Raw genomic sequence first — 17,613 nt, 5'->3', positions numbered from 1 at the left:
CGATGTTTCGAAGTACATAGCAGTGTTAGTGAAAGACTTTAAAGGGGTTTTCCTTGAAAGGATTTTCTGAAGCGGAAATGTAACACAAAAAGTACTCGACCGATCGTATCCAATCAATCTATGCTTATACAAAATTGCAATTTTCCTTCGACTGAAACTACTTTTAAAACAACATTCTCCATTTAAACTACATTTACAACACAGTAACAGTCGTTGTGTCGTTTGAAAAACTCGTATTTTTCTTCTAAAAGCCACCATTTAGTCAATTTAAGCTTTGTACATGTAATAAGAAAACATTTTTAGTTTTCCTGTTTTAAACAACTAATACAACCGAAGCTACGTTTTCCACGAAGTAAGTTTTCCACCGTTCTGGGCCGTTGTCCCCGAGGTGTATGGGAGCGACGCTTATACCTATTACTATAGTATATGCATCAATTTATAATCTATCTCATTTTTTCACTCCTACGAATATTCATCTATGATTGTATAAGCTTGCAGATATGTTTAGTAAATAGATCTTGAATAAATATTCCTCGGAAATTGGCACCTTTTTTCCCGTTTATACGTGAATTCTCAATAACAGTTAAATCAAAATGTTCATAATTCAAAGTACCTTGAAGATTGATTGATTCCTTTCCAAATTCTATTATTTGGAATATTAATTATAAATAAAAAAAGTTTAAAGTATGTTCTATTACTTATTTAATATTAGACTGCGGATGTTTATGCAAAATAAAAATGTCCTGCATTGATTGTAGGATTCAGGAATAAAATAGAAATTGATTTCATCCCTTAATTTGTTCCATCGAAAACAACATTACAATATTCTGATATTTTTATAATCTTTTACTATTTTATATTTCATCCAACCAATTTCTTCATAAATGCATAAACATCCGCAGTCCATTTATTATTACTTAAAAGTTTCAAGTTTAAAATATTTCAAAAAGTGGAGTTAATCGATTTGCCCTGTGAACGGCTCAAATGTGCAAAACTTTTGCAGTTTCTTATATTGGGCTACTTTACTTTATCGTACTAATACGCGCTTATATTGGTTGGTGCAATTCCATTACCCGACGAGGAACTCTATACATATGAAAATGTAACTTTCCTCGAAGCATAGTTTGCACGATCCAAATATTTAACCTTTTAGTTGAAATTTAAAGCCGAGTAACTTTATCCCTCCAAACTAGCGTATAAAGTCACATATTGCCTGTTTTAAATTAAAATTCTCGTGAAATTGTTCAAATAGATACGGTATATGCATGCTGATCATTTTCGTTACTAATTCATGTGCACACTATTAGCAAAAAGTGTCGAATCATATTTTCTATTTTCAATATCATTTAACCCTAGAAGTTCTGCACAAACAAGTTTACTTACTATGGTTTCTCTATACATTGTTATAATTTTGCTAAACATTCTCTCACGAATACATATAGCATTATAATGTCAGGATAAAATAAAAAAGCAGTCATAGATTTTTGCACTAAACAAAAGAAATTGTTTCCGAATGGATAAGACCATTTAAAGTTAGATTGTCCAGGTCGGACCACCTATAATTTACATGTAATATCAATTATGTTTAATCTCAATTAAGCTCAATTATGTTTAACCTTTCCAAGAACATTTTATTGCTCCCACAGCAAGCCATTCCTGCAACTTGCGATTTTCTTTCCCGATGCTTTTACTTGTTCTCAAGGGATGTTAAAATTGATGTAATTTATTTTCGACGTTTTATTTTCCTTCAATTCCCAAGAGAGAGCAACATCCAATGGCGCACTGAGGATTGGCGCACTAGATAAATCTACATACATATCATCATATCTTAAGCATTTTTTTATATTGCAACACTACTGTATTTACAGTACTTTCTTCCGAGAAAATGTTACGTTCTACTCCACGGTTTTCTCGGTAAGTTTACCGTCAACATTTCGTGGAACGTATTGTATGTACAATACAATTGAAAGTGCCCGAGAGAACAGTTTAATGAGACTGATAGTGATAGTAATTACCCGTTTAGTTACATCCTCGTAATTAAACGGTTGAAAGTGGATATTACAGCTATCCTAGAAAGGATCAAAAAGATTTTTACGAGTCTGCTGAATAATCGACATAAAATATCACACGGAAAGATTATAAAGTTTGCTGGATTTAAGAGTAGTCAAAGTAAGATATCTACTGCGTAGGGGGCTAAGAACTTTGATGGATCCACGAAGCGATTAAAAGAATATAAAAGTTTATAAAGCCAAAGGAATGGAAGAAACTAATATTACCTCAGAAATACGATATGATAGGACCGAGAAAGACTGAAGGAACGCTTTGAATGACTTCACCCATCAAATTAACGTATAAGAATCATCAAGCATCCTAGATTTGCAAAATGTGCACAGGTGAGGAGGTACATTTCTCAAAAAGAAATCATCAGTTAAATGTTTCTTATTATCAGTATTAAGGGGGCCTTTTCCAGCAGACCACGCTCGCGCGTGAACCCTCACACACCGCTACACCACTTACACGTACGTGAGGATTGCAAGGGTCGGGGATTCCACTTCTAATTTCTCGATAATGCAAAGACGGGAGTTTTAGTAGTCAAAATCGCTAGATGAAAGATCAATCGAGGGCGCTGTTTGCCTCAAAAGTCCTTCTTTTACGTTTCCGAGCAATAGTTTTGCAATATTCCGCTGCATGAAAGTAGATATACATACTTATGTATTCTCTATTATTTGTATCCCTACCTTCATTGTAACCTAATGATAAAGATAAAGAGATATTTTGAGGAATATAAATATAACCCCAATTTTTGCTCTTCTGTTATGATTGCTTATGACGAGTCAAAAAAGAAACACGAAACCACGAGTATAATCATTCCCCAGAAATATTTTTAACTTTCCTAAAATGTGTGATCTCGTACATAGATTTTGGCGAGTAAATTCCGAAAATCCAAGTTTCAATGTTAGGAACCTACCGGTTCAAAAGTTATGGGTGTTTAATGTTGAACGATTTTAGGCGGTTTTAACAGGTAAGGGTGCCGCCATGTTGGTAAATTTCGAATAAAATTTCCTTCAAATAATCGAAATTGCCTCTATCATTCAACATTTCGTAGAAAATGCAATTTTCTATTTGCATTGTATTAATGGCTGTCTAACAATAAGAACGATTTATTTGAAATGTCAGAACAGAACGTTATTAATATTGCATGATATTATGAATCATCTGAGATGCTATCAATACTTGTTCCCAAGAGCCAGAATAATGTGCACTTTTTCGATAGTTTCTACGGAGATTATGTCTTACTGCAGCCAATACAGCAATGCTATCTGCTGTTCAGTAACAGGTTTCGATCGTTTCCTTTTAAGTCAGTTAACTCCTAACTAGGTTCAACTGCCCGTTTCAAACAATAATTGAACTGTTCTGTTGGAACTTTGTAGAGAAGGATGATTCATCACAGGATATCCTTCCATGAAGAACGGGGACGTTTGAACAGAGTTCCTGTACCCTCGTCGCAAATTAAAATCATTTCAACTACTTTCTCCGTAAATCTGTATTAACATTCTTCTGTGAAATTGTCGTAATATTTCATAAATGTTTATACCGGACTGGTACCGATTTCCAATAAATGCTTGCCACTCAAGCTACACGAAACACGTTTATATTAATATTCGATAAAATTTGACCGATCATTTCTGGACATATGGAGGGTGGTCTATATTCTCTCTTCCCATCTTTTTATACATATTATGGTCAATACTACTTTAGTTTTTTGTTAAATCACAGTATTTTCCTCATTTATGGAATTAAAGTAATCCTACAACATATATAATCCTATAAAATATAATAAAAATATTTTCTATCATTAAAAATAAATGAAATAGTCTCTTGACACGACGTGTTATACAGAGTGTACCAGATAAACTGTTACAAGCTGTTTTCTTCGGAATCTAATGAAGATAATGATACTTACTACAGTGGCCGAAATTTCTATAAAGTCACTGTGTTTTGTGCCCATGCGAAATCAATACGGGCCGGTTTATGTACTTCTTTAAGGCGTGGTTTACGTTGTATTTTTGTCCAGAAGAATTTAAAAGTTGTTGCACACGCGTCTTGTTGTTACTGGGAGCTCCAATTCAGCTCGAAATTGTGCTGCATTTCTCCTTTCCTTAGCTGCAAACCTCATTAATATTGAATGTTGTCTCTTTGACTATTTTTTATTACTACCTTTAAGATGATTTTTTCCGTAATTTTCACGTAAATTAATATAATTATTAATCACAGTATATGACCGATTAGTTTTCTTAGCAATCGCGCGATTAGAGCAGCCCATATCTTTATAACAATCGATTGATGCTTTTTCTTCACTTGTTAGTACTTTTCCTCTCGGCATTCTCATACACGTGAGTCAAATTATAACAAACAGGGGATTTCTGTGAGTTCTAAAACTAATATTATATAATACTTTTAGAATATTCGCAGTTTTCCGTAGTTCTCTGCTCAGAATACAGAGAAACACTAAGTGACTTTATAGAAACTTCGCACTTGTGTTCTGCACCACACAGAAAAAAATCAAAACAAACGTAAATAGTAAACATAGCGGTCTAGAGTACGCAGTCCCTCTATCCGAGTGTCTACAAGGCACAAGACCAGATACGATAAATCAAGAAAAATTGTGATATTTTTAAAATATCTATTAAAAAGAACATGGCTTTATAGAAATTTCGGCCACTGTAGTGCTCCAATTAGATGGGAAACGTTGTGTAGAGGAATTGCACAAAGCTGAACTGCAAATACGGGATTTGAAAAAGCGATAAAACTGGGTACCCAGAGTGAATCGTATTTATTATCTTGAAGCGATGTATCGGTTCCGACACGAACGTCCCACGTGTTTATATCGATATATTTCAATGAAGAGTGTGTTTTAAATGAAAAGAATAAATGTATGTACTGTCCAATAAATTTGGCGAAAGGTAAAGACACGCAATGATTTAAGGATCAGCATTACGATTCAAGAGGATCGATATGTGTGCGTTGAATATATCTAACGAGCAAAATATAAATGGATTAACTAATAAAAAAGAACATGCCTTTAACAATTTGTCCTACGATTCCTTCTACAGCTACAATGAATAGATTGGCTATTCTTTTCTTTCCGGGACCTAAAATTTTGCACGTTTTCAATAAAATCCTGTAGACTTTGACGAGAAAACTCCAAAAATGCAAGTTTTAAAGCAAGAAGTTCACTCGTTCAAAAGTTACACACGTCTAAAGTTGAACGATTTCAAGCGTTTATATGAATCTGTATATTTTGATTACTGTTCGATGACAGCGTGGTCCAGAATAAAGTGTACAAGAAAATCGAATAGCAAATTACTAGCAGATTGCTCTTACTGGGTATAAAAGAAATATTCTGATTTAAAGTGTGACCATTAATTAGGAGATTGACTGTACGTTTTTATTAAACACCACGTACACTTTTCAACTGCATTTCGAAATTTCGTATTACAAGAGCGAGTGCCTTTACAGTAGCGATCATTTCTGTACAGTAATATTTAAAGCGGCGCGAAATGTGCTAATACGGTCGCTGGAAATAATCCAGCTGAATAAATCTGAACCAGACTTTTCGCATTGCGACGGCAAATATTGACACGTGTCGCTAAAGCAACAGCAATTTATTCTGCTTACGTACACGTAACCTTTCGTTTTAACATTTTCATAATAAATAAGCAACAAGTACAAAGGTCTGTGCGTAGCGTCCTGTTAATTTTAACTTTTACGCAGCAAAGGTCGACCGATCACACAAACTGAGATTCTGCTGGCATTGTGTGAAAACAATTTCGTAAATAACCATTATGCAACTTTCAATTGCAAAAGTAGCTTGACGAACGTGCTAAACTTTTTCTTTCTATTGGGTATGGGAATAAGTTTCCGCCCCTTTTTGTTGAAAAGAAGCGTATAAACAATTCCCATAGCCTGAAAACGTTTTCCAACCGTAGATCGATCGTCGTTTGATTCAATTGACAGTTCTTGAAATGTTTGACGTGGATTTCCATCAAGTAATGCTGGGAAATCTGTATCTTCGAATTTTTTGGCACACCATCGCAATCTTTGCCCTTACGTCGACATCATGGTTTTTAAAGGAGCATCGTCCCCGCAAATACATAATAAATATAATATAGTAAATATATAACACCTTTCTTTAAAACAAAATACTGCAACACGACTTCCCGCAAATGCTGCTTACTTGGAACAGAAGTCGACATTTTTCACGCGAAAAATTGACTGCTGTTCACGCTCGAAACAATTGCCACTAACTGCGTTTGGAAGCTTAGACATAGACTTTCGAAAAACATGTATGTACTACGTTCCATCAAATACGCGATCGGTACTTAATTACAACGACATCAGTCAAAAGGTCGGAAACTTATTCCCATACCCAATATTTATCAACGCGTAAAATTTCATCCGCAGTTGTCTTAATAAAAAGAGGAGGGCTAAACTTGACTTTTGGGATTCAGCCGTTTTTAACTTTTTTTTTATATACTGTAGATTTCGATGATAAAATGACGAAAATCCAAGTTTAACGTTAGGAATAACATCTCGAAGATAAGCCGCTCATAATACTGTTAAGTCAAAATTACCAAGTGCCATTTAAAAAAATGAAGGTGGCCTTGACAATACTAAAAAAAAACATTTCGAACTTTTTTTGATTGCAATGTATAGCCAATCATAAAGTAATTAACTTTTGTTTAAAATATTTTTTGTCAGATTATCGCAAGTACCGCGACTAAAGAATAAAAAATCTTCATGGTAATATGGTGTACCATAGAACTCTTAAGTATCATTTATAGTAAATATGATTTTCGTATTTCGATCGACAATTGTTTAAACTACAATTTGTGATATCGGCGCACTGGTTCGATCAACTGTACAAATATAGCAAGTTTGCAAAATTTACATGAAATTTAGTTTAAATTCCAACGTTTCGGTCTAAATCCAGACCATTTTCAAGGAAAATATAAATTTCCGTTTTGCGTCTGTAAGAATAATGTAATTTGTATTGTTAACTGATACTATTTTCTCAAGAAAAACTTTTTAAATTTGTAAAAACTTACATGCTTATAACAAGTGTTAAATGAATTTATTTGAGGTTATGTAATAACGTGTTGCCTCCATGTTTGTGACATGTGGACTAAGTAAACCGTGAAGGTTTAAAATGAAGCGAATCAAGGAAAACAATGGATCATGGTATTGGCCAATCAATATATGGCGCCAAAATATGAATCTTTTCACCTAATCCAAGCAAACTGCGGTTGTTAATATACCAATCTGAAGATTGGTAATAGATTAATCTACATTCAACAAGTTATGTTGAGAATATCAAAATTTTATTATTTGGAAGGTGATTCATCATAAAAACATTACTGGTTCAGTAATGCCGCGTAGTATTCATGTATCGAAGGTGTTTCATACCTAAGATTTACGCTTTGATGTTTAATCATGTGATTATCATTTATAGTGTTAACAAACCCGTGTTGATTTTAATTTTTTGTGTACTGGTATTATCAAGTTAAAGAAGCGTAATACGGAGTAAAATAAATATTATAGCTGTTTTAATATGAACTAACAAGGCAGTGACGAAAAGAATGTTTCTGAAGCAATTGATATTTTCTAAAACCATGCGCAGTAATTGATATTGATTTGCAAAAGGGTGTATTTGACGTGCAAAAGGGTAAATTTGTAGTGCAAAACCTGTATATTTTGCATTGAAACGTACAAATCAATCCATACAAACAGGATTTTCTCGTTGAAGGTCACGTGAAGATCAACATACCATGAATCGTAGAATTTATTTTTTTATGAGCTATAAGACTGTTGTAATGAAAGTACGTAGACCCATTTAAAAAAACTTCGATGACCTTGAAATCTCGGATAAAGTGACCTTGAGAAAATTTCTTTGCCTATTGCCACATTTGTCCTTTCGAACCGAATACCCTTTTCCTCTGACCTTTCCCTTAACATAAAAAATAAGCGAGTTAGGTGAAATATCCTGTATTCGTATTCTAATTTCTACACAGTGCATTTTTAAGTGCATATCTTTCAAACAAATTTCTACTATCCTACATTCTCCACACAGTTTTCTTTTTCATTCTCCATATTTATTAATCAGAATTGCAGCAGAAAATGAAACATCACCTTGTTCATTCTTTTTCTGCGATATTGTATCATATTTAAAGAATGCGTCGCTATTTCTTGCTGCAATCTCTTCAAAACAGAGTTCAATTCTGAAGAAACACTATAACTGCTATACATACAAATTGTGAAGACATATCTATTATTTTCTCAAGGTGCTAAAGAACAAATTGATTTCATATGAAATTTTCTCAATACTCCAGAAATTATTAGAATATATACAACTTGTCAACTTCAAGAACACCTTAATTACCTGTCTTACTCAGATGTCCTCCGACTATAAATTAGTTATCCCCAAATTGAAAACAATAATGAAAGTAGAACTGCTCTCTCCACCATTTTCGTTGAATACACTATCTGACCTGTTCTCAAAGTTTGTTTAATCAATATAAATGGTGCACTTTCTTCACATTTAAACCAGCAACATTTGACGAATTAGTGCTGTTTACTTAATTTCACAAATATTCCCGTGCATCTGCATTCGTACAATTAGTTCGTTCACGTCGATTATCCACGCTCTTTCACCATTTTTACTTCACGATATTTCTCGGTCTTCTTTAAGAGTGTATGTTTGAAATTTTATTTGCAATGAACTAAATACCATTATATCAAATTCCACAAATATACTTAGATAAGTTAAGAAGGTATAGCAGTTAAGAAGGTAAGGAATTGTTATTGTTCTTCTGAAAACTGTAATAATTATTCTCTGAACATGCTAAAAAATTTCTCTCAACTTGCACGATACTTAATAGACTGCGGATCTTTATGCACAATACAAATTTTTTAACTAAACTACAACAAACTGGAGGGAAATAGGTATTTAATGTCTTTCTTAATATGATTAATAGGTTGAAAATAATACAACATTATTTCGAAATTCTTCTAATATTTGCACTGCCTTAAATTACACCTAACCATAGTTGTTACAAATGCTAAAATTCGCAGTCTAATAATTAACTATTAAACTTTATTTGCAAGCAATTCTGGTTCATAATTGAATTAAAATGTAGTAAAGTACATAATTGCTTTCATCATACTGTATTTATTTGACAGATAAATTTTACTTTTTAAATATAGTATTGATTTACAAGGAGAATGCAAAGCCTTCGTGTCACAGATTTAGTTGAGACATTACAGAGTTATAGATCTCGCTCCCCTGATTACGAATATACCCCCCCATTATAGGGGCAACTAGTCAGTAGTTTTCGAGATATTTGCAAATTAAAGTTTTGTGGACGTAACATGTCAGTTTACATAGTTCACTCTGTTGCCAAGTAATGGTGTGGCGTAGTGGCAGCGAGTTGAACTGCTACGCCGCACAGTGGGACCTTTCGTCCAAATCGGAGACAAAATCAAAGAACTTTCGATAGAAATGAGATAGAGCGATGAAATTTTTTTTAAATTAAAGCTGAAACTTTGCAGAATACGGGAAAATAGGGAGATTATGGTAAGAACGTTTTTTAACAATGAGAAAATTCAGTAAACTTGCACAATTTCGAGAAAATTGTGGTTTTTCCAATACCACGCGCGGAAAAAATTTTTTTTGAACATGCTGTACTTCATTTCCCGTAGATTTTTTCACGCTGATTTCAAATCTGGCCTCAAAATTTGTCTACAACCTCAGGATATTGCAAAATCGATTTCTTGAAATTCTACATGTTTAACGAATTTTCTCAAGGTTAAAAAACGTTCGTACCATAATGTCCCTACTTTTCCCATATTCTGCAAAGTTTCAGTTTTAACTTAAAAAAAATTTCATCGCTCTACCTCATTTCTATCGAAAGTTCTTTGATTTTGTCTCCCATTTGGACGAAAGGTCCCACTGTGCGCCGCGCCGTGGGTCCCGGGTTCGAGTCCCGTCGTAGAAACGTTTTTTTTATACTTTCTTTTATCATTATCTTATAATCGTTATCTTTTACGTATGTGGTAATAGTTTTTTCTATTATATCAGTTTTGTTTGTTATGTATTATTTTAATATAAAATTATTTTAATATAACTATAATCTTTTGTGTATGTAGTAATAGATCTAGTGTTTCTTTCATAAAATAATAAGTATCATTTTCAATTAACCCTTTCGCGGATAAAAGTATATCTAAAATATAAAAAAAAATATAAAGAAATAGTTATTACGACAGCACTCGAACCAGGGCCGCGGCGCGGCGCGGCGTAGCAGTTCAGCTCGCTGCCGCTACGTCACACCATTACTTGGTAACAGTGAGTGAACTAAATTGACATGTTATACATCCATAAAACTTTAATTTGCATATATCTCGAAAATTACTGAGTAGTTTCCCCTATAATGGGGTTTATTCGTAATCAGGGGAACGAGATCTATGTATAACTCTGTAAAGTTAGTTATAGATTTGATAGTGCATATCTACACAAACTCAACAATCTATAATCTACAAGATATAAATTTCATTTTGAATATTGTATATATTTATACATAGATGCCCGTAATTCAAGAGATAACTATGACCGAATTGTCAAAAATTTGCTGCTGATTGGTTGGACTTGTGACCAGGGTTGCCATCCGCGAGTCCCGCCAGGCCCCTTACCCTTCCGCCGCTCGCCCAGCTGTGCTGCAGAGCCCGAATTTGCCTCCCCCACTCTTCCCACTAACGCTGACGCGAACACCCGTTATTTTCCCTACCCGCTCCCACAAGCGGAAGAGTGGGGGAAGCAAAGGCGGGCTCCGCAGCACAGCTGGGCGAGGGCCAGAAGGGTAAGGGGCCTGGCGGGGCTCCCAGATAGCAACCCTGCTTGTGACCAGGCTTGCCATATTCCGCGCGGTACCAGGCCCCTTACCGCTGCGCCCCTCGCCCATCTGCTGGGCTAAGCCCGCCTGACGCGTGGCGACGAGTGGGGCAAGCCAGGCGGGCTTAGCCCAGCAGATGGGCGAGGGGTGCAGCGGTAAGGGGCCTGGTACCGCGCGGAATATGGCAAGCCTGCTTGTGACACGTCCGAAAGGAATTTTTTTAATTACTAGTTTTACAGTGAATGATCAATACAGTTTTCTCAATAACAATTCACAAAATGCAGTTCAAATGTCATAAAACGATGGAGTTTCATAAAGATGTCTTGTTCTTTTTGTCCATAAAATTTCAAAGTATACGCTCAAAATAAGCCGAGAAATGAGAGTGACACCTCGACAGAAAGTATTTTCTGGCCGAGATAATCCGTGCGGTGACCCAGATTTCACCGTGTCCAGCTTCGTGTTTGTCGAAAAGACTGGGTGACAAGGTTGGTCGCAACCGTGACGCCAAATGCAGAGTCCCGGTAGTCGTTTTCTCGGTTTAGCCAGTGGTAATTAACGTCGGATATCCGATAAATCGGTCTGCTTGTAGAGAAAGTGCAGACATTGTTCTTCTCTGTGAATCGAGTCGAAATAACGTCCCGCATTCTGTGAAGTCACCATCGGAAAGTGGATTTCGATATTGCCAAATGCGATGGAGATGGACAGACGGACACAGAAAAAAAGGAATGTTCGAGTGAATGTTGTGATCAGTGCAAGTGCAGAATTGCGATAGGCGTGACACGCGAAGGAATAGCCAGAGTGAGAAATTGAGCGGGAGAGTAAGCAAAAAGGACGCTCGCTTTATGTTATTTGTTGGGCTGAACTACACCTCCGAAAACCAAAAATGTTTAACTTTTTTTATGTAATCTTATAGATTTTGGCGAGAAAATGCCGAAAATCCAAGTTTTAATGTTAGGAATAACATCTGAAAGATAGCCGCTCTGCGTTATCGACGTCACCGAGCGCTTGTGGTGACATCTAGCGGCTCCGTTCGTTAGACGACGCGTGACGCTGAGTTACCATCATGCAACGGCGCTCTTTCCTGTTAATGTGCTTCAAATCGCTCAACTTTAAACACCCGTAACTTTTGGACTACGGAATTTCTAACATTAAATCTTGGATCTTCGGTGTTTTCTCTTCAAAATCTACAGTATTGCATAAAAAGAAGCTAAGAATTTCTGGGTCCCTACGGTGAGGTTTAACCAAAATGAGTTATCAAGTTCATTCCCTTTTACTTCGCAATCTGACCTTCTTTGTTTTACTTGTCAACGAGAAAAAGAAATCAGCATGGTTAAAATGTGACCGACTATGAAAAAAGTATAGGGCAGATGTGGAATTTTTCATTCAATGTAACTGCAGTAACCACACAAATATTAAGCTAATAATTGCCACCATTTTCTTAACGTTCTCCTTCTGGTTTGTATATTGTAACTGTACTAACGGTACTAAAGGTACTAAAAGGTACCAAAGGTGCCGTAAGAAAAAAACTACGTTATCTCTTTTATAGAACATAAAATGTTATTACTTTTTGCGAATATGTGCCTGTGTGTGTGAACTTTAGAATGTAATAAAATAAGCAGATAGCTTGCAAGTATAACTTTATTTACGATTCGCCTGCGAGCCTGAGATAATTTTTTATCTAAAAATGGTAAAAATTGCAAAATGGTAACTTAAGAAACAAACTCTTTTAAACGATCACTGACAGTAACACACTTGTGATTATTTTCCGGTACTGAAATATAGTATTTAGTTACATGAAACACATGAAATTGCCTAAACGTGTGAAAGAATTTTAAATGGAGTAGGTGTAGCAATTCCCAGATAGCACACGACTTCTTAAAGACGTCCATTTTACGTTTATTTTAGGTCTGAAAGTCATACGTTCTAAAAAGACGTCTTTAAGACCATAAACACTGTGGGTTTTATATATCCATAATCTTGCAGTATTAGTATTGGTATTATTTGCTCGAGTTATAGTGTTTTTGCTTCCATTTCAATTTCAATTTCAATTTCAATTTCAAAATTCCAGTTTCAATTCCAATTTCAATTCTTTAAACATAATTGTAATTTTTATTTTTATTATTTTAATTGAGATTTTAATTGCAATTGTTATTCTTGTTACACTTTTTATGTCAATTCCACATTCGTTCTTCTAATAAAGCTATTTATTGGTTTAACTTTAAACTCGTTTTTGTCGAAACCTATTTTTACTCTTCCCTTCTTTTATTTTAATTAACATTTATGCACCTTTAAGATTCCTTAGGGACGTCTTAAAGACCTCCCGAATGCCCTACGAACGTCTCCTAAACGTCTCTTAGACGTGAAACAGATGTCTTAAAGACGTCTGTGCTATCTGGGTTGTTATTTTATGGAACAATTAGTTAGAAGTTTCTTTTCCTTTTCACCCTGTACGATTAGAGAGACAAATGTGACGTTTGACCTCATAGAAAATTACCAAAATAGCTTGAATATGGAAAGTTTACGGTTCGTGTCAACATGAAGTGATTTTCGAAAGACACTGAAATGCCCGGGTCCTCTTAAAAGCAAGCTTATGCGGGTTATAGTAACCTCTTGAGAGTACAAACAGTTGCTATTGGAAAAGCTACCGCCGGGTTGGTTGCAGGACTGTTTCCAGAGCGGGGTCGATACGTAACATTTATACGCTCCATGTAACAGGTTATCGTTTTAAAAGATCAATCATGCTTGTTTGCATAACATCGTACCGCGATCAGCATACAGTGAGCGAGCCTGAGTGAAGTAACGAGCGCATATGTAAACGAATGAGCATGAGGGATGCAGCGAGGATGTTTGAAATGGGAGGGTAGAACGAAGAACAAAGAACAAGAAAACGAAAATTTAAAGTGTGAAATGATAGAATGGCGTTTGACAATGAGAGGCGATGGTATTGATGGTGGTGAAAGGGGAGGAACTCCCGAAGGACCGAGCGTCGCGACGCGACGCCACGTGTCGAACGAATGGGCGAATCGAGAGCGAGAGGGAGAGAGAAAGGCAGTGAGAGTGAGAGAGGCAACCCGTCGGGGTTCTGTCTTCTTCGCAGGTTATCGGAGCTGTATCGTCCAGGCACTTCCTCGAGCTACGGAGGGTCCTTAGAGAAGGATGCCCTGGAACAGAGCACAACCTCAACGACCTCGGAGTCCTTGGAGAGCAATGGCCTCGATACCGAGATACCAGCTGCGGCCAGGAGACCCCGTAGTACGAGGGGTTCGCAAAAATGGAGTAACGTACGCGCCGTCATGGCGCTATACTCCTCACTACGCAAGATCAAGAGGTACTCCGGTCATTGCTCGATATGGACGGTAACCTCTGAACTGCACTCTCACCTATACAAACACAAGCATACCCACACACGTACACATTCACGTCAAAACTAATATACAATACAACGCACAGCCAACTCTGTTCACAACTTCAACTTTTTCCCGCTTACAATTAGAAAGACAACGCACAATGTGTAGGGCTGCGATTTGGATCAGACTTTGTCCAAATATGATGACTTCTCCGTGACGGAGATAGAATGCGTCGTTTAGAAGCATCAGAGATAATTATGCAGAAAAGGGTGCGCCTCGCCGATTTTGATGACACTCAAATAAGTTGGACAACTCGTAATTCTAAGCAACTTTTTCCTATACTTGTTACTGCTGCTCGGTCTTTTGGTATTTTTGGTACTACAGTGGCCGAAATTTCTATAAAGTCATTGTGTTTTGTGCCCGTGCGAAATCACTACGGGCCGGTTTATGTACTTCTTTAAGGCGTGGTTTACGTTGTATTTTCGTCCAGAAGAATTTAAAAGTTGTTGCACACGCGTCTTGTTGTTACTGGGAGCTCCAATTCAGCTCGAAATTGTGCTGCATTTTTCCTTTCCTTAGCTGCAGACCTCGTTATTATTGAATGTTGTCTCTTTGACTATTTTTTATTACTACCTTTAAGATGATTTTTTCCGTAATTTTCACGTAAATTAATATAATTATTAATCACAGTATATGACCGATTAGTTTTCTTAGCAATCGCGCGATTAGAGCAGCCCATATCTTTATAAGCATCGATTGATGCTTTTTCTTCACTTGTTAGTACTTTTCCTCTCGGCATTCTCATACACGTGAATCAAATTATAACAAACAGAATTTCTGTGTGTTCTAAAACTAATACTTTTAGAATATTCGCAGTTTTCCGTAGTTCTCTGCTCAGAATACAGAGAAACACTAAGTGACTTATAGAAACTTCGCACTTGTGTTCTGCACCACACAGAAGTAAATCGAAACGAACGTAAATAGTAAACATAGCGGTCTAGAGTACGCAGTTCCTCTATCAGAGTGTCTACTATATTTTTAAAATATCTATTAAAAAGAACATGACTTTATAGAAATTTCGGCCACTGTACTACAGGGAATTCGGTCCATGCGTGGGCGGCGTTCGTGTTGCTGATCGGCACCCGACCACTATCTTATGTTTAGAAATTTAGACACGGACTCCACTACACGGTGCGGCATCTATTTTTTACGGAAATACGTTATGATTTTCGTCCAGCTAATTAGCGTTGATGAAACCTAACCCAGACCAACTTATTGAGAAGATACTTTCTCAAAAACAGCTGTACAGTGAAGCCGCTATCTAGCTCTCATCGCCTGTTCCAAGCAGGGACAGAGATCGTGTAGGGCAAATATTTTTTATGACTGCGTTGATCGCGCCGATCGCGCCGAAAGTACAAAGGATGTCGGAACGTAAAAGGACAGCATGTAAACACGGACCGCGCGGCAGCTCGAGCTTCTTGGCCCCTCGCAGGGATGTCCCACCCAGTGGAAGAGGTAGGCGAAGGGACAGTGGTCGTGGAAATCCTCATGGAGCTAGATCGCGACTTTACTGTATTAGCTACTGTATTTACTGTGTATCTCAAGGAAAAAGTATAGTTCAAGTTGGTTAGAATTAGTTTGGAGAAGGGGCGCACAGGATTACTCTCCGATGACAGTTCAATTCTGTGTACAATTGCCGAAATTGATCCTCCTTCTTTATGGATGCTATATCATTCTTCGAATTCCATCAAAATCGGTACGCAACACATTGTGAAACTCTCTCGTCAGGCCGCGAGACCGTCAACAACTAGGGGTAAAAGTCATTGGAACAGTATAAATACATGTATACATACTTCTCTGTCTTTTTCCCTCTCTCTTTCTCTCTCTCTCTCTTTCTCTCTTATTAGCTGGCATGATGACAATTGAGTAGGTATTATACATAGATACATAATTTAGCTGTACATTGGTAAGAATGCAAATTTCATCGTTGCCCGAGTCGAATAGCATAAGACACAGGAACCAATAAACAATAAATGATAGAGAAAATGACACCAATAATGGCATTACAACCGAAAAATTCAAGAAAACTGTTGAAAATACAATTACTTATACAGGATGTCCCAGTATTGATGGAGCAACCGAAAAAGGAGTGATTCTACATGAAAACATAAGTGGAAAACGTAGAATAAAATTGTTTCGCGTGCCTAGCATTTGTAACAAATAGAACCGGTAGGTCATGAACAGCACGCGAGTTCGCCGAATTTTCAAACTCGATTTAGCTATTCTTTGTTTTTGTTGAATCATCTCCGCCAGCAAGATACAACTTCTTGAAACTAATATAAAAATATTGTTTTGTATGATGAAAAAGTACCTAAATCAATTACGAACAAAAATTATAGCATAAGATGTATCATCACTTTGAAAAACAAATCTCGAAAATTGATCAATTCGCCAGCGTTTACATTGAACAGCCCCATTAATGCGCTACTCGAAATTCTCTCTTCGAACGATCTATTCGTGGCAATCCGGGTAAATTGGAAGTTTTCAGTTTCGCTAGAAGTCTAATATCGAGGATAGTATTTTTGCGGAGAGGACCAATTCCCACGAAGCTTAGTGTATACGCGAAGAAGTTTTTGGGAGAATTGGGCTACCATCTCATCCCAGTTTCGTTCACTTCTACCTCCTGTACGTACCAGCCATTACAATCGAGGCGACGCGACGATGCCGCACGAAAGTATCGGCTACCCGCTTGCCACCGCAATTCCGCCCTCTTTGATTTCTGATGTCGACTTTACTATACTCTACGTCAGATTCACTTTGTACCAGATAACATGGCTGATCGCTTCACACTTCGTCAACGATTTCGGCCGCCTTATAAATCTGCCCGATGGCGACGAAAACTTGCTAGCGCAGCTACCTTTGCACTCCGATCTGATACGTGTTTGCGATGCTTATGATGCATCGTATAACAAACAGAAAAGATACTGGCATAGTCAACCTTCTTGTAATAATGGTAATTAGAAGAAAAGCATAGGGTAGACCGGGGAGAATTACAAAATTTCTAGGTCCCTAAAGTGAAGTTTATAGCCCTACTTCTTTCCTATTGATCCGATTCTTTGATTGGTCAAGAATTGTCAAATTACAATACGATGGGTAGGTAACACATTTGTTTGTTACAATCTCTCGAAATAATTGATACAGTACTTTTTTTACTACTCCAATTCACCTATTGGGGCTAAGAAAATGTTTTCAAACAGTAATAATACTATGATTCTGTTAGAGAATCGGTTCAGTTTTCAACCTCGAGTCCCGAACGTTTC

General features: G+C 36.7%; 1 protein-coding gene across 7 annotated transcripts in view; it reads left to right on the top strand.

The window, feature by feature from the left end:
- Positions 1 to 17,613, top strand: part of LOC143209947 (uncharacterized) — a 218,773-nt gene that overhangs the window by 133,074 nt on the left and 68,086 nt on the right. For 6 of the 7 annotated variants that reach the window (XM_076426290.1, XM_076426288.1, XM_076426293.1 and 3 more), the window contains one exon: positions 14,044 to 14,274. The exons of the other annotated variant lie outside the window; for it this stretch is intronic. In XM_076426290.1, coding sequence (XP_076282405.1) covers positions 14,044 to 14,274 — 231 coding nt within the window. The remainder of the gene's footprint in view (positions 1 to 14,043; positions 14,275 to 17,613) is intronic. 7 annotated transcript variants of the gene reach the window in all.

Source organism: Lasioglossum baleicum, chromosome 6 (genome assembly GCF_051020765.1).
Source record: "Lasioglossum baleicum chromosome 6, iyLasBale1, whole genome shotgun sequence".
Taxonomy (NCBI): Eukaryota; Metazoa; Arthropoda; class Insecta; order Hymenoptera; family Halictidae; genus Lasioglossum; species Lasioglossum baleicum.
The sequence above is the reverse complement of the archived record's forward strand: the minus strand, read 5'-3'. Positions and strand labels throughout refer to the sequence as shown.